The sequence below is a fragment of the Ascaphus truei genome, unplaced genomic scaffold (assembly GCF_040206685.1).
Source record: "Ascaphus truei isolate aAscTru1 unplaced genomic scaffold, aAscTru1.hap1 HAP1_SCAFFOLD_257, whole genome shotgun sequence".
In the NCBI taxonomy this organism is placed as follows: Eukaryota; Metazoa; Chordata; class Amphibia; order Anura; family Ascaphidae; genus Ascaphus; species Ascaphus truei.
In genome coordinates this window covers 245,201-270,000 of record NW_027455503.1, presented here as the reverse complement: position 1 = coordinate 270,000, position 24,800 = coordinate 245,201, and the positions used below count along the sequence as shown (strand labels likewise).

Sequence of the window (24,800 nt, the reverse complement as noted above, 5' to 3'; positions counted from 1 at the left end):
CCTCTCCTCTCTCAGCTCTGCTTCAGACCCTGACAACCTGGTCAGGAACTACAACTCTGCCCTATCCTCCTCTCTTGATCTTCATGCCCCACTTTCTCTCTGCCGTCCTCGCCCTTCTAACCCCAGACCCTGGCTAAATTCCCACACGCGCATGCTGCGTTCCTCCACTCGTTCCTCTGAACGCCTCTGGAGGAAGTCTCACACTCTCGCAGACTTCCTTCACTACAAATTTATGCTATCCTGTTTCACCTCTGCCCTCTCGCAAGCTAAACAAGCCTACTTTTCTGCACTAATCAACATGCACACGTCTAACCCACGCCGACTGTTCTCTGTCTTTGATACTCTACTCAAACCACCCTCAGCTGCCTCTCCTTCCTCCATCTCCGCTCAGGACTTTGCTGACTATTTTAAGGAAAAGGTGGAATCCATACGTCAGAACATCCCCTCTGTTTCTTCCTCCCATACTGCACCTCATCCTAACTCTCCTCCTGCCTTCCTTGACTCTTTTTCCACTGTCTCAGAGGAGGATGTGTCGCTGTTGATCGCCTCTTCTCCCTCTACCACTTGCCCTCTTGACCCCATTCCCTCCCATCTCCTAAAACCTCTTGCTCCTACTATAATCCCTACGCTTACACACATTTTTAACTCCTCCCTCTGCTCTGGAACCTTTCCATCCTCCTTCAAACATGCAACAGTCATACCATTACTCAAAAACAGCAAGCTTGACCCTACCTGTCCTAACTATCGACCTGTCTCCCTCCTGCCTTTTGCCTCTAAACTCCTTGAACGTCTTGTATTCTCTCGCTTGCTCCATTTTCTCAACACCTATTCTCTCCTAGACCCTCTACAATCTGGCTTCCGCACTGCTCACTCCACGGAAACAGCCCTCACTAAAATAACCGACGACCTCCATGCTGCCAAAGACAGAGGTCATTACACACTGCTCATATTACTCGACCTCTCTGCAGCATTTAACACAGTGGACCACCCTCTTCTCCTTCACATTCTCCATACTCTTGGTATTCTGAACAAAGCTCTATCCTGGATCTCCTCCTACTGTACCTCTCCCATCGTACTTTCAGTGTCTCTTCTGCTAACACCTCCTCTATTGATCTCTCTGTGGGGGTACCCCAGTGCTCTGTCCTGGGACCTCTTCTCTTTTCTCTGTACACACTCTCTCTAGGTGACCTAATAACATCTTTTGGGTTTAATTATCACCTCTATGCTGACGACACACAAATATACTTTTCAACACCTGACCTTACACCTGCTGTACACACCAAAGTTTCTGAATGTCTCTCTGCTATATCAGCCTTAAACTCAACATGGCTAAAACAGAGCTCCTCATACTTCCTCCCAAACCTGGCCCTACTACCTCCTTCCACATTACTGTTGGAACTACGATCATCCACCCAGTAGCCCAAGCACGCTGCCTAGGGGTCACAGTCAACTCCTCTCTCACATTCGCCCCTCACATTCAAAACGTATCTAAAACTTGTCGCTTTTTCCTCCGCAATATAACAAAGATTCGCCCTTTCCTCTGTTGCTCGACTGCTAAAACTGTGACTCAGGCCCTCATTCTCTCCTGTCTTGATTACTGTAACCTCCTGCTGTCCGGCCTTCCTGCCTCTCACCTGTCTCCCCTACAATCTATCTTAAACGCTGCTGCCAGAATCACTCTACTCTTTCCGAGATCTGTCTCAGCGTCTCCCCTCATGAAATCCCTCTCCTGGCTTCCGATCAAATCCCGCATCTCACACTCCATTCTTCTCCTCACTTTTAAAGCTTTACACTCTTCTGCTCCTCCTTACATCTCAGCCCTAATTTCTCGCTATGCACCATCCAGACTCTTGCGTTCTTCTCAAGGATGTCTTCTTTCTACCCCCTTTATATCTAAAGTCCTCTCCCGCCTTAAACCTTTCTCACTGACTGCCCACACCTCTGGAATGCCCTTCCCCTCAGTACCCGACTAGCACCCTCTCTATCCACCTTTAAGACCCACCTTAAGACACACTTGCTTAAAGAAGCATATGAATAGCACTGTGGATACTCTGAACACGATACATAAAGCTTGGCCCCCTGCAGACGCACTTACCAGAACTCCCTCCTACTGTCTCTGTACGTTCTCCCTACCTACCAATTAGATTGTAAGCTCCCCGGGGCAGGGACTCCTCTTCCTTAATGTTACTTTAATGTCTAAAGCACTTATTCCCATGATCTGTTATTTATATTATCTGTTATTTATTTGATTACCTCATTTATTTCTACTGTGAAGTGCTATGTACATTACTGGCGCTATATAAATAAAGACATACAATGTCTGTCTCTGTCTCCGAATAATAATTGTATGTAGGTAATTGCAGACTTTTGGGATAAACTATAGGTTATATGGAATAGCTAATGAGTAAATAAACAATTAATAAATCCCCAAAAAACGTAAAGAACATTGTCCCAAAGCTAAAAATCCCAAAATGGATAGTCGCACTATGCGGGATACTGGCAGCCTTCTGTATGGAACCAACGAAATTCCCAGCAATCTGTACAGAAACGGAAAATCCCTATGCGTTTCTTCACATTAAGTGATTTCATCAGGGGATCACTTAATGTGAAGAAACGCGTAGGGTGAGCATTATGCTGCTAGTGAGAGCGCGTTACACCATACCACTCGGTATACTGGACTCTTAGACGCTGACAGCTGCCTCTGTAGAGCTCCCCGCAATATCCAGCCCTGCCCGGAACTAATGAACACAAGGATTGTTCCTGGAGGACGCTACCAGGGCCGGGCTGCTCCCTGAGTTCCTGCTGGACGGGGGCTCAGAGGGGTTTGATCGGGTGTTACCAAGAGGTGTGTGAGCAGAGGAGCAGAGTTCCAGTACTGGTGCATGAGTATTATCTCATAAAACGCTCTTATTTCTTTGTTCTTTGTGAGTTTTATACTATTGGACTTTTTGGGGGATTATTAAATGTTATTTTAGACACATTGCACTAGGTTCGGGCGCTTTCTTTTTTTCGTTTCTATATCTATCTATCGGAAATATTACTGTATGCTCATTTGCACGGGTTTTAGGGAGTGAGTATGACACTACGCACAAGCGGACCATATTCCCAGTGGCTGCCGGCCGTGACCTATGCGAAGAAGCGGCTCCAAGGGCCCTGTATTTACCGGACGCTCCAGCCACGGGCTGTCCAGTGATATACCCTGCCCTGGCCGCCATAACGTTGACCTCTACCCCGGGACTCTGTTGGCGCCCCCTATCGGGCTGAACTCATACATACCCCTTGCCCCCTCCAGAGGAGCAGCACTTCGGTTGTAGGTTCACCCCTGCCCCGGATGGCCTTCACTTCCAACTCTACCTTAGAGACACCCCGTAGAGCCTCCTGTCAGTCTGACGCGTCCATCTTTCCCCATCTCTCCGGGGGATGGAGGACCCCAGTCCCAACCACAAGCACTCCCATCAGGGACGAGCTGCCCCTCCCCAGGGTCACCTTCGCCTCAGATGTGGCCCCAGAGGCACCTATCGTTAATGGGTCACAGAGTAACCTCACGCCAGGGCCTAGCCCGGAGCCAGTCGATCATAGTCATCTGTCTATGGGAACGCCAACCACCCGCACCTCTGAATGGGTATCGCCTACCGGACTGTGGCTGACCTCAGTGGCGTCACCTGCTTCCACTGTGGCCAGAAGGGTCACGTATCGCGGAACTGTCCGCAGAAAAAAAACTCCCACTGGAACGTTCCATCCCAAGTCAATGATCTGCAACGCTTAGACCGCCGAAACAACCTCCCCGCCCGTCGAAAGTGCGACAGCGGCCAATCCCGACACAACCCCTCCATCTGTAAGGAATCCACACCTCAGTTTACTGCTTACCTTGCCTCACAGACCTGTGCAGTCCTGGAACACTCCCTCTGGTATCTACTGTAGCTGTGCAAGCTATCACTGCAACCTAGGCTTGTATTCACTCATTGGAGCAGTGCCTTCACACCCTCCTCCGGGGATTGGCCCGCTGGCCTTTAAGTACTGCATCCCCCACAATCCTCCCCTGCCGAGCATAGTCCTTCCTGGATGTCACCGAGTGTTCTGCCACAAGCCCTATGGCTTGGCTCTGTTGTGTACTAATCTCTCTAGTTCTATTCCCTAGGTCACGCAGAGTTCTGTTCCTGTCTCCTGTGCTGAAGCGGAGTACTCTCCTTGGTTACTTCAGCTCCCTGTTTCGTGAGACCGGCTGCTAGTCTCACGCAGCGGTCAGTTCCTGTCTCCTGTGCTGAAGCGGAGTACTCTCCTTGGTTACTTCAGCTCCTTGTTTCCTGAGACCGGCTGCTAGTGTCACGCAGAGTTCTGTTCCTGTCTCCTGTGCTGAAGCGGAGTACTCTCCTTGTTTACTTCAGCTCCTTGTTTCCTGAGACCGGCTGCTAGTGTCACGCAGCGGTCTGTTCCTGTCTCCTGTGCTGAAGCGGAGGTTTCCTCAGTGTTGTCTTCAGCTCCCTGGTACCTGTGCCTGCTGCTCATTCTCTATTGCAGAGGCCGTGTCCTGGTTCCTGCGCTGAAGCGGAGGACTCTTGCGCTGAAGCACTGATCTTCTATGGCTGCCTGACGGTGTGCCCACTTCAGTCTACTTTTCACTTCCTGAGACCAATACCATGGGCCATGGTCGCCGCACGCGCAGAGTCCACTCCCGCGCACCTAAGCTGAAGCGGGGAACTTCTGATTACCTGTTGCCGAACGCCTGCTTGAAAACGTTTACCCTGATCTCTCCAGTCCTGACCCTGCTACGTACGACTACGAACTGCGCAATCCGGATCAGCCTGCGCGGTCTAAGGTTGGTGCTTATACAACCCCACCTCAGCCCGCGGTCCGACCCAGGTTTGTGGCGAGCACAACCGTAACACCATCGGACGCTTGCTGTCGTGTAGGACCGGCCGCCCTTGTACGTGTCGTTATGGAAGGTATATACGCATAGGCCTTGCTGGACACTGGATCTCAAGTGACCATTGTGTATCAGCCGTTTTTATGATCAACATCTTAAACATCTGCCTTTGCAGTCGGCGGACGAGATGAAGCTGCGGGGACTAAGCCACGAGGACTACCCCATTGAAGGCGTGGTAAAGGTTCGGCTGGACATACCCCAGCTGAATATGAGCAAGCATCACCCCATGGAGGTTGAGGCCCTAATATGTCCCGAGCCTCAAGCATATCCCAGCTCCCCTATCATCTTGGGGACCAACAACAATATAGTGTGGGCAATAATTCGCATGTACTTGCAAGAGGCCGGTGAACTACCCCTGTCTGCTCTAGAAATTCATCCTGTTACATGAAGAATGTTGCAAGATATCAGCGGAAGAGGGGCACGGGATCCTCTACAACCTCGAAGCAGGGTTAACAGAGATTCCACCAGGGGCAGAGAAGTGCATGGCCGCAACGTGCTGCTATCTGGACCGGGACGAGGCCGATCATCTCTTTTCTCTAGAGAGTACACCTGAGGACAACGCACACAGAGGCTACAAGCTCGTGGCCGAAGTGCGGGAATGAACCTCCGAGGTGCCGAGGAGGATCAAGGTGTTCGTCCAAAACATCTCCCCTTACCCCATGCCCTTCGACCACGGGCAAAGACTGGGGCGAATATATTCTGTTACTCCCGTTGAGACGATAGCCGCATAAGCGAATACTGCCGGGGTACAAGAACCGCCGATCGGGCTAGCATTTGACTTTGGCGACTTGTCCCTGACTGCCGAGTGGAGGGTGCAACTGATGGCAGAGTTGGAAGCAGGACAGGAAGTTTTCTCCACTAGCGAAATGGATGTGGGCTGCAGCTGAAACGCCCAACACACCTTCCGGCTAAGTGATACCACTCCTTTCCGGAAACGGTCCCATCACATCACTCCCCAGGATGTGGAAGACGCGAGACGTTCTACAAGAGATGGAGACGGCGGGCATAGTGACGGAATCCCGTAGCCCCTACGCGTCCCCAATTGTGGTGGTCTGGAAGAAAAAATGGGGCGGTCCACTTATGTGTGGACTATCGGACCTTTAACAATCGCACTGTACCCGATCAGTACACTCGTCTGCGGATTGAACTCCTCAATGCGCTGTTGGGAAACCAGTGTTTCAGTGTACTGGACCTGAGATCTGGGTACTATCGGGTACCAATGAGCGCCGACGATCAGGAGATGACGGCCTTTGTATGTCCCCTTGGATTCTCCCAATTCACCCGCATGCCCCAAGGCATTTTGTGGTGCCCCCGCAAAGTTCCAGCGGTTGATGGAAAAGACCATCGGCGATATGAATCCACGGGAATGTTTAGTATACCTGGACCATTATAATGGTTTTCGGTAAGACCCTCAAAGAACATGAGGAACTTTGCTAAAAGTGCTGGATCAACTGGGCCAAGAAGATTTGAAGCTGTCCTTGGACAAATACTGGTTCTGCCGCACTTCAATGACCTACGTGGGACACATAGTATCCGCGGATGGAATAGCCACTGACCCTGCCAAAGTCTCTAAGCCGTGGTGAACTGGCCCAGACCAGAGAACGTCATGGAGCTACACTAATTTCTCGGGTTCTGTGGATACTATCAACGTTTTGTGGAGGGGTATTCTAGCCAAGCAAAGTTTCATGGTGGGCCAGAACTTATCAAAAAATTTTTTTTATATATTTTTGGGATTCTTGATTGAACACAACAAGGAGGCAAAATAAATTGTCATTTATTTCCTTGCTAGACAAACACACGACAACTTCTAAATACAACACTTACTGGGATGGGGAAATGAAATAAAATGTCCTTTGCAAGAAAGCGCAAGAAATGCAGTCTCTGTTTAAAGGTCCCGTTGGCTAGATCGCAAGATGCCGATCTCATAACTTTGCCAAATCAAAGAAGTTCGTTCGGGAGTCCCCAGAGCTAACGAATTCCGAAATTTGGGGTAAATTCTTGGTTTCGATGGTATTAACCCCTTGCGTACTGGGACCGCTCCCACTGTGCTTGAACGAAGTCCTGCGCGAAGCGTAGTCACATGAATCGTATCTGGAACACACTGGGGAGAGTCTGGCGGGCACCGTTATAGGGTGTTCCAGTCTATTCTTAACATGCACACCCAATCCCTCCGTGGGAATATTTCACCCTATATCCGTTTTGCCCACAGTTTGCAAAACCGGGCAAAAAGGCTTTCCGGTTTGCAAAGCGCATGTGTCGGCTTGACACCCATGCAACTTGGCATACCTGGGACACACCCTTTTTCTGGCGCCCCTTAGTCTGGGGTTTGGCCCCAAGGTGACAATGACCCGGGATCTGGCACTTATCAGGATTCCGGCCCTGTTTACACCTTAGGGATGAAAAGCCTCAGAGCACCTGTCACTTCGCTAGACTGAGGGTCTCCGGCTTAGCGGGACCCCTTTTGAAGTGCAGGAAAGAAAATACCCTCAGCTCATTCACCCCCGGCATTTTTACATGCCAAAGGATTTCTCCCGGGCTCGCAGAAACTGTTCCTGCCTGTACATTTTAAATTCACAGTATTACACCCTTTATTAAAACATGTTCTAGGTGTACCACAGCTGTAATTTTTATATGTATGTTTGTGTTTTATTTACTTATACTTGCACACCAAAAACCAGGGTGCTGGGTGCCTCCGTTTGAGTTAGCCCCTTAATTGGAATGCTGGCTTGTGGGAGCCAAGTTCACCTACTTCCCACGGCAATAGGCTTTCTGCCTTTCAAGTTACGGGGCTAACGAGGTACTTCAAATTTAACCGCAAGCCAATTATTCAATTGACTTGTGGTTACGAGGTCAAATAGATAGAAATGGATACCCATACTTCAAACAGACCTCTAAACCGCAGCCACGCTTCTTCAAGCAGCGCTGGCTTCAGCGCTCACAACGCCATTGTGTTCTTCAAAAGAATATAGCACACATTGCATTTACTTCTATTACAGCAGGCAGGGAATAGCCTGCAAATGGGGGTTAAGAAGGCTGGGACAGGGCAAATACAGCAGTGCAGTGCAAACATTTTTAACCCCTTCATTCCCAATGCGAGTTGGGGTTAATCAGCCGGGTATTATACCTTTTTATTTAGGCCTGATTAACGCTCTCCTCGCCACACAAAGGTCCTCAACAACCTTCTTAAAATATATCCAGAGGATACCGTCCGAAAAGCCACTTCTGCATGAATTCCATTTGGCGACAAGTGCACAACCGCCTGTGAAACAGCGTTCAACGGTTTGAAGGGTTTAACGAAGGCACCGTTCTTGCGTATGCCAATCCCGAGCAGCCCTACATTCTTCATGTAGATGCAAGCTTCAACAGCCTGGGGGCAGTCTTGCACCAGAAGTACCCGGCTGGCTTCCGACCAGTGGCCTATGTCAGCTGCAGTCTGACTGCCAGTGAGCAGAACTATCCCGTCCACAAATTGGAATTTGTAGCTCACAAGTGGGCAATCGTGGACAAACTCCATGATTACCTACATGGCGTCACCTTCGAAGTATGGACGGATAACAATCAGCTGATGTCCGCCAAACTGGACGCCACTGGCCACAGATTGCTGGCGGCCCTCTGAAACTACCGGACTCTCCTCGACATGCTCGGTACCCTGAAGGGCTCTCAGAAGAGCGAGTGGAGTTAACACGTGGAATCATTGGTGCATGCCTACAACTGCACCTGCCATGAATCCACAGGGTTCACTCCCTACTTTTCTGATGTTCGGGCGAGAAGCACAGCTACCGGTGGATATACATACGTCTAAGGGTATCTACCGATGGGGTACCCCACTGGATGCACTTCAAGTACGTACAACGAGCTTGCCAATTAGCGGAGAAAAGCATCTGCTCATCTAAATGCCGGTAACAAATGGAGCTATGACCATAAGGTCCGCCATTGGGAAATTCGTCCTGGAGACGCCGTTCTCCAATCTAGGGATCCCCGGTAAATACAAGCTGGCTGAATTCTGGCGCGATGGGGTCTACGAAGTTCAATCACAGATTCCGGGTCTCCTGGTCTACCGCATAAAAGACGCAGATGGCCGGCTAAAGGTCTGGCATCGCAACCATCTACTGCCTATTCACAAGTGGGAGACGACGAGCCAGGGATACCGGCTACACCACTGGACGGTGAGCCAGAGCAATCCAGAAGTTAGCAAAGACTATAACTGAAACTATCTCTGAGACCAACCATGATCATGCAGACGGTGAATGAAACCGTAAAGGATCCTATGGAAGGACCCTCTCAAAGGGTACTCTGAAGTCACGGAGCACCTCCCGGAGGAGCTACGAGTAAAGAGCCCAGACGAACCTCGCCTACTAGGGTGGCTCCAGTGAGTCAACCTCTGGATCCAAGAAGTCCCTGCTTTGTGCCACCAAGAGACTTTTCAGAGACATTTGTACCCTCTATGGGAGAGGCTGAGCCTCAGGACTATGTGCATTACTTCCCAGTGGGAGTAGAGGAAGAGCTTTGCAGAAGCCAGAGCATTAGGTACCCTCCAACCCGGGTAACATATGACACAATTAGGGCACCTAACTATGAGGCTCAGCAGTGGTCTCAGGCTAAGATGCACTCCATTATCGTGATGTTTACTCGGATGAATAACCTCATGTAGAGTTTATTGTGTAAATAGCATAGTGTGTTAAGATTGTACAGAGTGTATATTACAATGTTCCCAAGTGGGGACGTTGGGTTTTTCACCATGGGGAGAATGTGGCCTGGGTTCCCCCTTCGGTCCCCCGCACTTCCCGCCATGGGCAGCGTTGCAGGCAGGTGTGAGCCGGCGACTGGCTCGCTGGAGGCTCCGGCGGCTCCCGCAGTAGGACGCCGCCATCTTGTGGGAAACGGGGCATTCGTGGAGGTTCGCGCATGCGCAAAGGGAGCCCGGCGTCCATTACCAAGTGGCGCATGCAATAGCGTGAGGAGGCCATTAGGGAGATAAAGCTTCGCGGGGACTACAAGCCCCATAGTGCACAGGGGCAAGTAGTCAGGTGTCAAGGACAGGCCAATAGGGCTGCGAAGATCTCCCCGGCTGGACTATTGATACATTTGGCGCGGCTGGGACCATGCTAGTCGGAAGAGAGATGTCTGAGTAGCAGGTAGTGTCCAGGGGTAGATGGATAGATCTGTGTGTGTGTGGTGGGTGGGGGGAAGTTAGGGGTTGATTAGAGGTAGGAGGGTCTCTGTTCCTTGTGTCCCCTCTTTCAGACCTGGGTGAGGGTCCCTGAAAGTTGATGGGAGCTGTCCCCTGTGTGACCGTCCCCCGGTAAAACCATCTCTTGCCCTCGTGTCTTCCCTCTCTCAGATCTGGGGAAGGGTCCGCGCCAGTTGATGCGAGCTGGCATTGCGCTGATCTTTGTTGGTCACATTAACTTCATCGTGGGAGCCATCGTTCACGGCACAGTCCTGCGGCACGTGACAAACGCAGAGAAGAGGGTGAGCCCAGAATACTTTGCGGCCAACATAATATCCGTGGTGTCCGGCCTGCTGGTGAGTGAAGGGGGTGGGACACTTCCTCTGGCACAGGGTCATGCAACCCGTTTGCATGCTGCGCGGCGGGGGGCGGGGGGCCGCGGGGGGCCGCGCGGCGCTGTCCGGGGGGGGCGCGCGGCGCTGTCCGGGGGGGGCCGCGCGGCGCTGTCCGGGGGGGGCCGCGCGGCGCTGTCCGGGGGGGGCCGCGCGGCGCTGTCCGGGGGGGGCCGCGCGGCGCTGTCCGGGGGGGGCCGCGCGGCGCTGTCCGGGGGGGGCCGCGCGGCGCTGTCCGGGGGGGGCCGCGCGGCGCTGTCCGGGGGGGGCCGCGCGGCGCTGTCCGGGGGGGGGCCGCGCGGCGCTGTCCGGGGGGGGCCGGGCGGCGCTGTCCGGGGGGGGCCGCGCGCTGCTGTCCGGGGGGGCCGGGGGGGGGCGCTGTCCGGGGGGCCGCGCGGCGCTGTCCGGGGGGCCGCGCGGCGCTGTCCCCTTTGGAAGCAAAAGTGTTAATGCAGTTGTTACAATTCTAGAAGGGGTGTGTGTGTGTGTGTGTGTGTGTGTGTGTGTGTGTGTGTGTGTGTGTGTGTGCGCGCGTGTGTCCCCTTTGTGGACACACTTATCCAGTTCCAGGTTGCGGTATGACCCCCGGTGATGCGTTGGGTTGAGATACGCGTCACTTTGCCGCAGTGTGCAGGCGCCGCTGCATGGCCCCCGCTGCATGGCCCCCGCTGCATGGCCCCCGCTGCATGAAGACTCTTCTTTATTGCACAGGAAAGAGTTTGTGGCATCGAAATGTCTCCATCTTGGGATGTTACTGATGTAACGGGCAATGTGCGCACTTCGATATCCCCACTTACACAACGTGTGTGTCTGTGTGTGTGTGTGTGTCTGTGCGCATTGTGTGTGACTATGCACATCGGGTCTGTGTATTACTCTGTGCGTGCGCCTGTCACTTTGTGTGTCGGGTCTATGCGTCACTCTGTGCACATTTTGTGTGTGTGTGTGTGTGTGTGCGCCTGTCACTCTGTGCACATTGTGTGTGTGTGTGCGCCTGTCACTGTGCACATTGTGTGTGTGTGTGTGCGCCTCTGTCGCTCTGGGCACATCGGGTATGTGTGTGCGCGCCTGTCGCTCTGTGCACATCGGGTGTGTTAGTGCGCCTGTCACTCTGTGCGCCTGTCACTCTGTGCGCCTGTCACTCTGTGCGCCTGTCACTCTGTGCGCCTGTCACTCTGTGCGCCTGTCACTCTGTGCGCCTGTCACTCTGTGCGCCTGTCACTCTGTGCGCCTGTCACTCTGTGCGCCTGTCACTCTGTGCGCCTGTCACTCTGTGCACATCGGGGGGGGGGGGGTGCGCGCGCCTGTCACTCTGGGAGACCAGGCTACCAGAACTAGGAGTCGCTTCTGGGTTGTCAGTCCGGGGTTTAGCCTCTGCGCTGTACTGAGGGACAAACTTCCTATAGTAGCCGGCGGTGCCTAAAAAATCCATGACCTGCTTCTTGGTCCTAGGAACCGGCCACTGCACTGTCACTTCCACCTTTTTTTTTTTTTTTGTAACTTTCTTTTATTGGTTTTTACAAAGATATTACAATCCGTTATTGCATTGATACCTTGCGGTAGGTTGTAGGACATACAACATCTATACTAACATGGGAAAGGGTAGACGTGAGAGGAGTAGGGAAGGAGGAAGGCAGTGGGTTCTGGGGGGGGGGAGGGGGGGTATAGGAAGGTATGTAAAGAAGGCAGCTTCCGTCTTGTTCTCCACTGGATCTAGTTCGCTTCTGATGGCTCCAATCATCACTTGCCACTACCGCACCTAGCCTGATGCCTGGGGGGGGGGGGGCACGTAGTGCTCCTCAGTCTGTCCTGAACTTAGGGTAAATGTCTTTCCTTCCGTGTGCTCCGCCCGCCGTCAAAGGAAAACCCACATGATTCTATTAAAGCCAGACGGAGGCATTGCTCATCCCCGGGATGTCAGTCTGGGCCAACCAAAGCGACCAGACTTTTTGGAAATTTGAGCCAGTGTCGTTGACCAAACTTGTCAACTTTTCCATCTGGCAAGCAAACCAAATTCTGTTCCGGATTTTGTCTATTGATGGAATTGCATTCTGATTCCACAGTGCTGCGGTCTCGCACCTCATCGCCGTAGCAAAATGTGCTATTAGTTTATTTCCTGATCTAGATACCTCATCTGTGGGCTTACCTAATAGGAAAACCCATGGGTCTAGACGAATTTTGAGGCCTAAAAATATCCTCTGTAGTCAATCTCTGATTTGAGTCCAGACGGGTATGATTCGTGGACAAGACCACAGCATGTGCACCAGATCTCCCCGTTCCCCGCACTGTCTGGGACAGAGCGGGGAAGTTCCCGCAACAAATTTAGCCAATCTAACTGGGGTGATATACCACCTCAATAATACCTTATATGAGTTCTCCTTCAACGTCGTACAGATCGAGCTACTGGCCGCAGCTTTAAAGATCGCAGTCCAGTCTTCATCTTCTAACTGTCCCATCAGGTCTGTCTCCCATTGTGTCATGAACCTTGTTTTATGTGGGCCGTCTGTGTCTACCCTTACCACTTCCCTGTAAAGAGCAGAGATGAGTCCCCGTGTATCGGTTCCCCGATCACAGAGCTTCTCAAAATTAGTTAGCGGTGGTCTATTCACGTGTTTGTTATAAAATGCCCGGACCTGGAGGTATCTAAGGAATTCTGTGTTGGGTAGCTCCGTTTCTGACTGCAAAAGCTCAAATGTTTTGATCGTGTCTCGCCCCTCCAGGTCTTTTAGCCTTCTCAGCCCCAAGTTTTGCCAACGTGTGAAGTTTTTACCGATCAACCCTGGAGCAAAGTCTGGATTTCCATATAGGGGAGTCATAAGAGTATGTTTTGAGGTTAATGAGTGATTATTTTTAGCCGCATCCCAGACCGATAGTGAGTTAAGCACCGAGATCAGTGGATCCCTTAGTTCCTTTAATCTAGATTTAGGATACCAAATTAGATCCTTAAGCTCTAGCGGGGCGCACACCTCCCTCTCCAGTGCCACCCATCTCCTCAGCTCCGGATCACCATGTCGCTTCCACCTTAGCTGGTTCGGGCTTAAGGTGCCCTGCACCCACCCACTCAATGCCCTGAGTACAATACTTCTGTCATACCCACTAGACACTTGGCAGGTTTCAGTGTCAGCCCTGCTTCCCTGATCCTACTCAGCACCGCAGCTACATGCACTAAATGTGAGTCCCATGAGTTACTGAACACAGCGATGCCATCCAGGTAAGCCCGTGCGAAACCCTTCATCCCTTCCAGTAACCTATTGACCCGGCGTTGGAAGGTAGCCGGGGCATTCTTCATCCCAAAAATTCATAGAGGCCACTTGGAGAGATAAAAGCTGACATCTCCCTGCCTCCTGGGTTAGTGGAATTTGCCAGTAATTTTTATTGGTCCCATATACAGATTCCAATACCCAATGCCTCCAGACACTATACATACATTGGTGCCTCCAGACACTATACATACATTGGTACCTCCAGACACTATACATACACTGGTGCCTCCAGACACTATACATACACTGGTGCCTCCAGACACTATACATACATTGGTGCCTCCAGACACTATACATACATTGGTGCCTCCAGACACTATACATACACTGGTGCCTCCAGACACTATACATACACTGGTGCCTCCAGACACTATACATACACTGGTGCCTCCAGACACTATACATACACTGGTGCCTCCAGACACTATACATACACTGGTGCCTCCAGACACTATACATACATTGGTGCCTCCAGACACTATACATACACTGGTGCCTCCAGACACTATACATACACTGGTGCCTCCAGACACTATACATACACTGGTGCCTCCAGACACTATACATACACTGGTGCCTCCAGACACTATACATACACTGGTGCCTCCAGACACTATACATACACTGGTGCCTCCAGACACTATACATACACTGGTGCCTCCAGACACTATACATACATTGGTGCCTCCAGACACTATACATACATTGGTGCCTCCAGACACTATACATACACTGGTGCCTCCAGACACTATACATACACTGGTCTGTACATGAGGCCATATTCCAAACATATCATAACACAGGCAACATAATAAGAACAATGAGTGATAAAAAAGAAAAAGGTAAACGACACATTGGGGGTAAGACGAAGGAGGGGGGGGGGGAGAAAAGGCCGCTTCAACACCCGCGTCGCACCCCGGTCGACGTTAGAACCGCATGGTTAAAGCCGAGTTGGAGAAGGTTCAGCCCAGCTCCTGTAAGGTGGCTAGTGTCTCTGGATCCGGCCGAGTATCGGCACAGGTAGCCCAGCACCATCAAAGGAGAAGGCACTTATAACTATCAGAGCCAGATTGTGGCCCTTTCCACCCCCGGGATATCTGCCTGTGCCAGCCAGGGCGACCAGATCTTTAGGACAATTGCGCCAGTGTCATTGACTAAACTCGTCAATTTTTCCATCGGGCACATATACCACATTTTGTGCCGAATTTTTGTAATTGAAGGAATTGTGTTCTGTTTCCACACTGCTGCGATCTCGCCCCTCACCGCTATGGCAAAGTGCGCTATAAGTTTGTTCATGCTTTTGGCTATACCCTCTGCTGGTCTATTCAGTAAGAATAGCCAGGGGTCTGGCGGAATTTGGATGCCAAGGATCCTTGTAAGCCAATCTCGAATATCGTTCCAAATCTGGGCGATGTGGGTGCAGGACCGCAGCATATGTAACAAATCTGACTGCTCCCCACATTGCTTGGGGCACAATGGGGAGTAACCTGACAGGAAATTTGATAATTTTAGCGGGGTGAGGTACCACCTCCATTAGGACCTTATATGCGTTCTCCTTTAATGTCGTGCATATAGAACTCTTTGCGGTGGCTCCCACTATTTTTGACCAGGACTCTGTGTCCAGGGTCTCCCCCAGATCAGCCTCCCATTTGTATCATATATTGTCATTTTTCTGTAACTTCGGGGCCAGAACCAATCACTTCTCTGTATATCTGCGATGTAAGTCCCTTTGTATTCGTCCCACTCCGACGGAGCTTTTCGAAATTGGTCAAATTAGACTTTGGATTCAACTTCTTCTGATAGAATGCTCTGATCTGGAGGTATTTCTAAAAGTCCGTTTGGGGTACAATTTGGTCGGCTCTAATTTGTTCAAATGTTTGGATCCCCCTACGACCCTCCAAATCTTTGAGTCTGCCAATTCCTTCCTGTTTCCAATTAGAAAAGTCAGCGATTATTTAAACCTGGAGCAAACAACGGGTGGCCCCAATGTGGGGTCATCAGCGAATTCTAGTATGCCAATGAGCACCTGGATTTTGTTGCATTCCAGATGGAGAAGGAGTTTGCCACCGAGGAGATCGGCAACATGGCATTCTTTCTTGCCGTTTTGGGTAGCCAAATAAGGTTGCTTAATTCCAATGGGGAACAAGCTTCTTTTCGAATTTGGGGCTGAGTGCCATTGGACGATTTGGCATAATTGAGCCGCCTTATAGTAAGATAACAAGCAAGGTTCCGCTAGCCCCCCCCCCTCCCATTACCCAATTGTCTCATCAGAATCTGCTTCTTAATTCTAGCCTTCCTACCACCCCAAATAAATTTGGAGATTGCAGACTGAAGCGAGAGGAAGCCCTTCAGTCTGAGTGGCACTGGGAGAGTTTGGAAGAGGTGGAGAAGGCGAGCCAGCAGATTCATCTTGACACTATATATATTTTACCTATCCATGAGATCCGTTTGTCGGACCACGTGCCAATGTCCCCTCGTAAGGTTTGGATTACTTTTGAATAGTTTGCGCCATATAGACTTTTATAGTCCTTGGTGATGTGAACACCCAGGTACTTGATGTATATATATTTTTTGCTAATTGAAGTTGCTCGATCAGCTTTTCTACCTGCTTGGGAAGGCTGATGTTTAATGCTTCCGACTTTACCTGGTTTATTTTGAAACCTTCCCAATAAGTCGAACAGGTTAGGTAAGGAAGTGAGGGGTTTCGAAAACGTCATCCGCATGCAGTGCGACTGTGTGCGTCTGATTCCGCAACGTAATACCCTCAATGTCTTTGCTATTACGGATCTGGGCTGCCAGAGGTTCCATACATAGCGCAAAGAGGAGCGGGGAAAGCGGGCAGCCCTGTCTCGTACCACTTTTTATTTTGAAGGGATCCGAAGGGAATCCCTGGTGGGTAACCCTTGCCGATGGGCCCCGAATATAATGCAAAAATAGCTTATCAATTTCTCGTCTAACCCAAATGCTCCCAGCGTAGCTTCTAAATAGGGCCAGTCTATCCTGTCAAATGCCTTTTCGGCATCCAGGCTTAGCACCATAACCAGTAATGATCTTGAATGGGCTATCTCTATCAGATCAGTAATTCGTCGGGTGTTGTCTGCGGCTTGCCGATCCTTAATAAACCGACTTGATCTGGGTGTATGAGCCTGGGCAGGATGACCCTCAATCTGTTGGCCAGCAATTTCGCATATATCTTCACATCAGTGTTAATAAGGGAGGTTGGCCTGTAGCTCTTGCAGTCCAACGGATCTTTTCCCTGTTTATGGATTAAGGAGATAGACGCTTGGAGCATGTGTTCCGGGAACGGGGTCCCCGCCGGCACCGCATTGAACATACGGAGGAGGTGGGGAGCCAGCTGTTTACTAAATTTTTTGTAATATAAATTCGAGAAGCCACCCGGCCCCGGGGGCTTTAGGGGTTTTTAGATTCTTAATGACATCCGATAGCTCCTCTAAGGAGAAGTCCCTCCCCAACACTTCCTTATCCAGGCCACCAAGTCTGGGAAGGTCCGCACTCTGAAGGAAGTCCTTCATAGCTTTCTTAGTAGGATTGTTATGTGCCACTTTGTTCCCGTCGTAAAGCTTTTCCTAGAACTTTTTTAATTCCCCCACTATGTTTTCGGGTTGGCGGAAATCCCCCCCAATTGCAGCCTAATAGCCTGGATGTTGAAATTTTGGATTCTCTCTTTTAATAATCTAGCTAGCATGGTATCTGGCTTGTTTGCCTTCTCATAACATTTCCTCTTTGACCAGCTCAGAGACGTTTCCGCCCGGGATATTAGGAGGAGGTTCAGTTCTATTTGGGTGTCTCTCACGTTTCTAAGGGCGTCTTGATCCAGGCTCTGTTTATGCTGAGAGGAGAGAACTCCCAGCCTGGCCTGCAGCTCTAGGATTTTTTTATTTTGCTCACTTTTTCTCCTTGCTGCAGTATTAATAGCCCTCTTCTCTTAATGTTGCTTTGTGCGCCTCCAAGCGTGTCAGGGGTGACTACGCTTCCCAAATGCTCTCCAAAGAACTGACCTATCTCTCCTTTCACCGTACTCAATATCTCTGGGATTTTAAGGAGGGACTCTTTGAGCTTCCAGTTTGCTCCCGGTTTATCTAGGCTAATTTGGGTGCTCTATAGGTGCGTGATCAGACCACGAAATATCGTGGATCCCAGCCTGGGAGATCCGTGGGACCAGTCTACTAGAAACGAAGAAGTGATCGATTCTGCTGTACGTGTTGTGAGGGTTAGAATAGAAGGTATACTCCCTATCTAGAGGGTGAAGTTCCCGCCATATGTCCACCAGCTGGTTCTCCTTTAAGCACTTGGCTAAAGTAGACGACTTCTCTGAGCTCTTTGTCCTCAAGGGGCCTGATCTATCCATGTGGGCATTTAATACCGTATTAAAGTCGCCCCCCAAGATTACATCCCCCATGGCCATCCTTAGAGACCCCTCAAATGCAGGGGAATGGCAAAATCCTCAGGTGCAACTCCTGATCTGACTCCTAGTAATCGCTGCAACAGGAGCCAGCTCTGCCGTAAAAATGCATGTAACGTGCCCCCAGGTCGTTACCAAGGAGAACCTCAGTACAGGTAGTCCTGGCTATCCAACGTTTCACTTTACAATGAATGGCATATCCAACACAACGCTATAGGCCATTATCCAACGCTCACCGCCACTGATTAACATGGGACTCGCTTTACAACGGTTTCACTATCCAACGCTACTTCCAGAACGGATTCCGTTGCATAACCGAGGACTGCCTGTATCTAACCTGGGCAATACCCCCACCTGCCTCACCCCAATCAAGAAAGACCCAGGCAACCTGTATGGACTGCAGTCCACTGTCTGGCATGGTCACTTGCACACCGGTGCCCGGGAGCAAATCCTCGGGCCGGACCATATCAGGTCGGACTAGGGCAACAGTGGCACCGCAGTCGAGCAAGCCGGCTGCTTGGTGATCTCCAATGGTCACTTGGCACAAATGCTTTTGCCGAACATCGTTGGATTGCAACCCGACCGGTGCAATCTGATGTCTCCACGGCTGTCACAGGCTGCAGTTGCAGAATCTTCCGTCGAAGTCCCTTGCTGGGCTGGCTCGACGTCTGCACTTGGCTCATCTGTGTGTGCCAGTCGCACACGGGCGACCGGCCTCGCAGCTGGAGAGCGTTGCCCCTGTGAAGGGGTGCCGGACTTTGCACGGTCCGGACAGTCTGGCTTTATGTGACCAGTCCTGTTGCACTAGTAGCACCTCCTCTCGTCTTTGAATTCTACAGCTTTGTTTGCACTTCCATTCTCTGCAGATTTGTTTTTCCACTGAGGGGTGCTTTTGGCTCTCTTGGCCGGTGTGGCCGTATCCTGGGTAGCCCCTTTCTTGCGCATCACTGCCCGACTGGTGACAAAATCGTCAGCCATGTTCGCAGCTTCCACATAGGTCTTTGGTTTACGGTCAAAGACCCACTTTCTCACAGCCGAGGGACACTGTTGCAATAGCTGTTCATGAAACATTAAGTCCAGTAACAAGTGGTACTTGGAAGCACCATATCCCTCCACCCACTGTGTCCCATGCAATGCCATGAGGGACGCAAACGGCATGTAGGATTCCCGTTGGCGTCTCTCCTCTGTCCTAAACCTGCCTCTGTAAGCTGCTGGGGTGAGGGCATGCTGGGTAAGTAACAGGGCTTCCACGTGACGCATGGTCATTGCCATCCTCCGCGGGAATAGCCTGGAGCGTCTCCCTGGCCGCGCCAGACAATAACTGGGTGAAACGCAGAACCCAGTCGTCCCGTTCTGGCACCTGTGACATTGACGGGTTTTTAAATTCTTTGAAACTTAATCTTGTCCGTGCCATCAACGAATTTGCCAAGCTGTGGTGGTCCACTCGGGGATGGACTGGTCCACTCGGGGATGGACTGGTCCACTCGGGGATGGACTGGTCCACTCGGGGATGGACTGGTCCACTCGGGGATGGACTGCTCCACTCGGGGATGGACTGGTCCACTCGGGGATGGACTGGTCCACTCGGGGATGGACTGGTCCACTCGGGGATGGACTGGTCCACTCGGGGATGGACTGGTCCACTCGGGGATGGACTGGTCCACTCGGGGATGGACTGGTCCACTCGGGGATGGACTGGTCCACTCGGGGATGGACTGGTCCACTCGGGGATGGACTGGTCCACTCGGGGATGGACTGGTCCACTCGGGGATGGACTGGTCCACTCGGGGATGGACTGCTCCACTCGGGGATGGACTGCTCCACTCTGGGGGATGGACTGGTCCACTCGGGGATGGCCTGCTCCCCGTTATCCAGATGGGAGCGCGGGGCTGATGTCCCTTGTGTGGCCGCAATCAACCGGACTTTCGTCCAGGGAAGCCCCCTCCATGAGGCAAGAAGTGCGGCAAGTCCAGATGTGGGGAGTCTATTAGCCACTGGGGCTACCACTGCTGCACTCCCTGGAACCGGTTCCCCAACAATATCCATGCTGATGCTGCTCCCTCCCCATGTCCTTGCGTCTCTACCAGGCTGGCATAACATCCTGCGCCCCTGGTTAACTTGTGGCAGCTGAGGGTATATCCCCCTCCGGTGAAGCAACGCGTGCTCCACGAGTTTCTAAATCCTCCTCAACCTGTGTCTTTGACCGTCTGTCGGTAAGCCGTAGCTCTCACCCCGGACAACAATCCTGGCCCGGTCCCGGTACCGAACTCACCATCTGTCCATATTCGCCTGATGGCGCTAAGCTAAGTGACAAACGAGAACGTGCTTTCTCTGCCTTGTAAAACGTGTGTACGTTACCTTTTTGTTTTGAGAGCTCACAATCTACGAGTTTCTCTCTCTTTTATAAGACCCCGCAGGATTTTACAACGTGGGCTTAATGATTCCACACGCTGCCACCAGTTAATAAAGCCTGCCACGGGAGACCAGGCCACGGGACACCTTCTATACCGGGTTCATATCGCTGAGCAAAACAAATGGTAATTTATTCCATAGAAACAGACGTACACGCCGTGAGTTACAAATAACAGGAGAAAAAACACTTACTGGGAGTCTGGGGGTGAAACAACTATACATTCATAGGTGTAGGACTCATCACAAAAGCTTACCCTAAAACGTCTTGGACTGAAATCACCCTGGAGGGTGCAGATTGAGGCCCCTCCCCCCCGTAGGGTGCAGATTTCCTTCCCCCCCCCCCCCCCTGGAATGGTGCCGATTGGGCCCCCCTCCCCCGGAGGGTGCAGGGTCACCCCTGCGGTACGGTGACAGTCGCACTGTCCCACGCCGTCTGATTCCGTCTCTCACTTTCTCGTTCCTTTCTGCCCCTGCAGAGCATCACAACTGGAATATGTGCGATCCTGGCGTCCAGGAACCTCGGCCGGGCCGCGATGGTAAGAGATCGCCTAGAGACCGTGTGACTGGCGCCGCGCCCCCGCTGAGCTGGCCGCGCCCCCCGCTGAGCTCGCCCTCGCCCCCCCGCTGAGCTGGCCCGCGCCCCCCCCCGCTGAGCTGGCCCGCGCCCCCCCCGCTGAGCTGGCCCGCGCCCCCCCCCGCTGAGCTGGCCCGCGCCCCCCGCTGAGCTGGCCTGCGCCCCCCCCGCTGAGCTGGCCCGCACCCCCCCGCTGAGCTGGCCCGCACCCCCCCGCTGAGCTGGCCCGCGCCCCCCCCCCGCTGAGCTGGCCTGCGCCCCCCCCCGCTGAGCTGGCCCGCGCCCCCCCCCCCCCCCCCCCCGCTGAGCTGGCCCGCGCCCCCTCCCCCCCGCTGAGCTGGCCCGCGCCCCCCCGCTGAGCTGGCCCGCGCCCCCCCCGCTGAGCTGGCCCGCGCCCCCCCCGCTGAGCTGGCCCGCGCCCCCCCCCCGCTGAGCTGGCCCGCGCCCCCCCCCCGCTGAGCTGTCCCGCGCCCCCCCCCCCCGCTGTGCTGGCCCGCGCCCCCCCCCCCGCTGAGCTGGCCCGCGCCCCCCCCCCGCTGAGCTGGCCCGCGCCCCCCCCCCGCTGAGCTGGCCCGCGCCCCCCCCCGCTGAGCTGGCCCGCGCCCCCCCCCCCGCTGAGCTGGCCCGCGCCCCCCCCCCCGCTGAGCTGGCCCGCGCCCCCCCCCGCTGAGCTGGCCCGCGCCCCCCCCCCGCTGAGCTGGCCCGCGCCCCCCGCTGAGCTGGCCTGCGCCCCCCCCCCCGCTGAGCTGGCCCCTCTGGTTTCCCTGCAGCATTGGTGTCTGCTGATCTTGTCCTTGTTGAACTCCCTGGTCTCGGCCGCCTGCTTCGTGGGCCTGGTCCTCGCAGTCTCTCTCACCGTCGCTAATGGAGGGAAGAACCTGATTTCGGGCTGCAACTCCACCGTCCTGCCCGCAGACACTCGCTCCGTCGTCATGAGTAACGAGTGTCCCTTCGACACCACTCGGATCTATGTGAGTTTCCCGGAGGGTAAAGGGGTTTCACTTTGTGTGTGTCTGTGTGTGTCTCTGTGTGTCTCTGTGTGTCTGTGTGTGTGTCTGTGTGTCTGTGTGTCTGTGTGTCTGTGTGTCTGTGTGTCTGTGTGTCTGTGTGTCTGTGTGTCTGTGTGTCTGTGTGTCTGTGTGTCTGTGTGTGTGTGTCTGTGTGTGTGTCTGTGTGTGTGTCTGTGTGTGTGTCTGTGTGTGTGTCTGTGTGTCTGTGTGTGTGTCTGTGTGTGTCTGTGTCTGTGTGTGTGTCTGTGTGTGTCTGTGTGTGTGTGTGTCTGTGTGTCTGTGTCTGTGTGTGTCTGTGTGTCTGTGTGTGTGTCTGTGTGTGTGTGTGTGTCTGTGTGTGTCTGTGTCTGTGTGTGTGTGTGTCTGTCTGTGTGTGTCTGTCTGTGTGTGTGTGTGTCTGTGTGTGTCTGTGTGTGTCTGTGTGTGTCTGTGTGTGTCTGTGTGTGTCTGTGTGTGTCTGTGTGTGTCTGTGTGTGTCTGTGTGTGTGTGTGTCTGTGTGTGTGTGTGTGTCTGTGTGTGTGTGTGTGTGTGTGTCTGTGTGTGTGTCTGTGTGTGTGTCTGTGTGTGTGTCTGTGTGTGTGTGTGTGTGTGTGTGTGTGTCTGTGTGTGTGTGTGTGTCTGTGTGTGTTACTGCTGACACGTTGTATCTTCTGGCACAATAACTTTGAATGCATACGACCGAAACCAAGGAGCACAGCTAGAAGAAAGAGAGAACTGGGGGCCAAAAATGGAAAATAACAAAAGATTTGAGGCATCATACCTAATTAAAGGGAAACCTCTAACGCGTCTCGCCGGTGGCGCTTTATCAAAGCGTAGTTTCAAAGTCTCATAAATGCCTCAGATAAGTATCCCCCTCCAGCACCATATTATAGTGTGCGTGTACTCCTCTCCATTACTGTGTCCCGTACGGCACGCCTGTGAGCACGTGACCTGCACACGGGACGAGGGTTAATACACAGCTATCTAGCCGGCCCACTTTTTACCTTCCCAAAGTTCCCTCACATGAACAATATCTCCCCTAAATCTGTCCCCATATACCCTCTGCCACGAACAGCACGCTCGTGATGTATAGCCAGGGTTAATACACACGGCTACGCTAACCAACTCGCCGTTCTCCTCCGCAAGGTACTTTGCAATCGTGTAAGAGGTCAGTATTAACGCATTGAACCATATCTGTACGCTGCCACCACCAAAGAAATATCATATGAAATTTGCAGAGTCTAAGGTCCCTGTGCACTTAACACACACATCTGCTGTAGCAAAATGTGTCCGACAAATGTTGTTTACCGTCTACAAAGCATGCAACCAGTTAATTTAGAGCCCAAAGCATCACTTATTAAAGTTTGGCTTTAATACAAAAAGACAGTGCTTAGATTTCATAAACGGATTACAAGAACATAGTTACAATAAATAGAGAACAGTTTCTTAAAAGGCTAAAACATAAACAGAAATCCCTATACAGTGTGCTGTATATATCCGTATACTGTATATATCGGTATACTGTAAGTACGGATAAAGTATCTCTCTTCTGTATTAGCATAGGTTGAACTCGATGGACTCGTGTTTTTTTTTTTTTTTCCAACCTCATCAACTATGCAAGTACATTATCATAGGTCCTAGGTTTTTCCCAGGGAGGTCACTAGCGCAGGAAAGAAGAGAGTTCCTGTGTCTGATCCCAGAACACACCTTGCTGAATTCTGCTTTTCATATTAAGCATGGGAAGGAGCTGCCTCAGAAGGAGATATTCAGACCGCAGACTGCAGTTTGATGAGATTGATGTAGTATTGTTTCCCTATGGAAACACACAGGCGCCCCCCCCCCCCCCCCTCCCTACCAGCTACGGGGGTGACCGTTATACAACTTAAAAGAAACTCCTCTCTTGCGAAGCTTAAAATATGACACTATCTCCTCATAACTTTATGGCCATAATACTTGGACACACGAGAGTCCTATCAATGGGTTCAGGGGAGTTTGCTGGATGTAATGATGCGAATTCTGACCGGCGTGCTCCTTAATCTGAGTGATAAACGGACATCGGTCCCTGCCCACCTCCATTGTCCGGCTTATTACATCTGTGTCCTTGCAACGAGAACAAATGTCTAAATGTTATTCTGTAGAATAGAGGTCCTCACATGAGCCTCATTTTTTAATTAAGCCCTCCAGCTAAGTGGTGACCTTTTTGTCACCACTCTGACGCCCAAGGGGTATCTCAGGAATGTTACGGTTTCTATTGAGGCTTCCGGCCCAGAATCTGGCGTGCGTGTGTGTGTGTCACTGTGTGTGTGTGTGTGTGTGTGTGTGTGTGTCACTGTGTGTGTGTCACTGTGTGTGTGTGTGTGTGTCACTGTGTGTGTGTGTGTGTGTCCTTCGAACCTATATGGGACTGAGACACGGTGTTGGATTGCTGAGCGCTTTCACTTTAGAACACATGCATTTTTTCCGAGCCCTCTGGCAGTGACGGTGTGTTTCTGCGCTGTTCCGTCTCCGCAGGACACCACGCTCGCCCTGTGGTTTCCCTCCATGTTCCTGTCTGCGGTGGAGGCGGCGCTGTCCATACGCTGCGCTGTGGTGGCGTTTATACTGCGAGGGATCGGGCCCTGCGGGGAAACCTACTTCCGAGAGAGGGTATGTACG

At 52.2% G+C, this 24,800-nt stretch overlaps 1 protein-coding gene across 1 annotated transcript in view; it reads left to right on the top strand.

Moving 5' to 3' along the window:
• KRTCAP3 (keratinocyte associated protein 3) overlaps positions 1–24,800 on the top strand; it is a 96,116-nt gene that overhangs the window by 5,201 nt on the left and 66,115 nt on the right. Inside the window, exons 2-5 of the mRNA XM_075582825.1 lie at positions 10,266–10,450; positions 21,058–21,117; positions 21,926–22,126; positions 24,657–24,791. Of these exons, the coding sequence (XP_075438940.1) occupies positions 10,266–10,450; positions 21,058–21,117; positions 21,926–22,126; positions 24,657–24,791 (581 nt within the window). The remainder of the gene's footprint in view (positions 1–10,265; positions 10,451–21,057; positions 21,118–21,925; positions 22,127–24,656; positions 24,792–24,800) is intronic.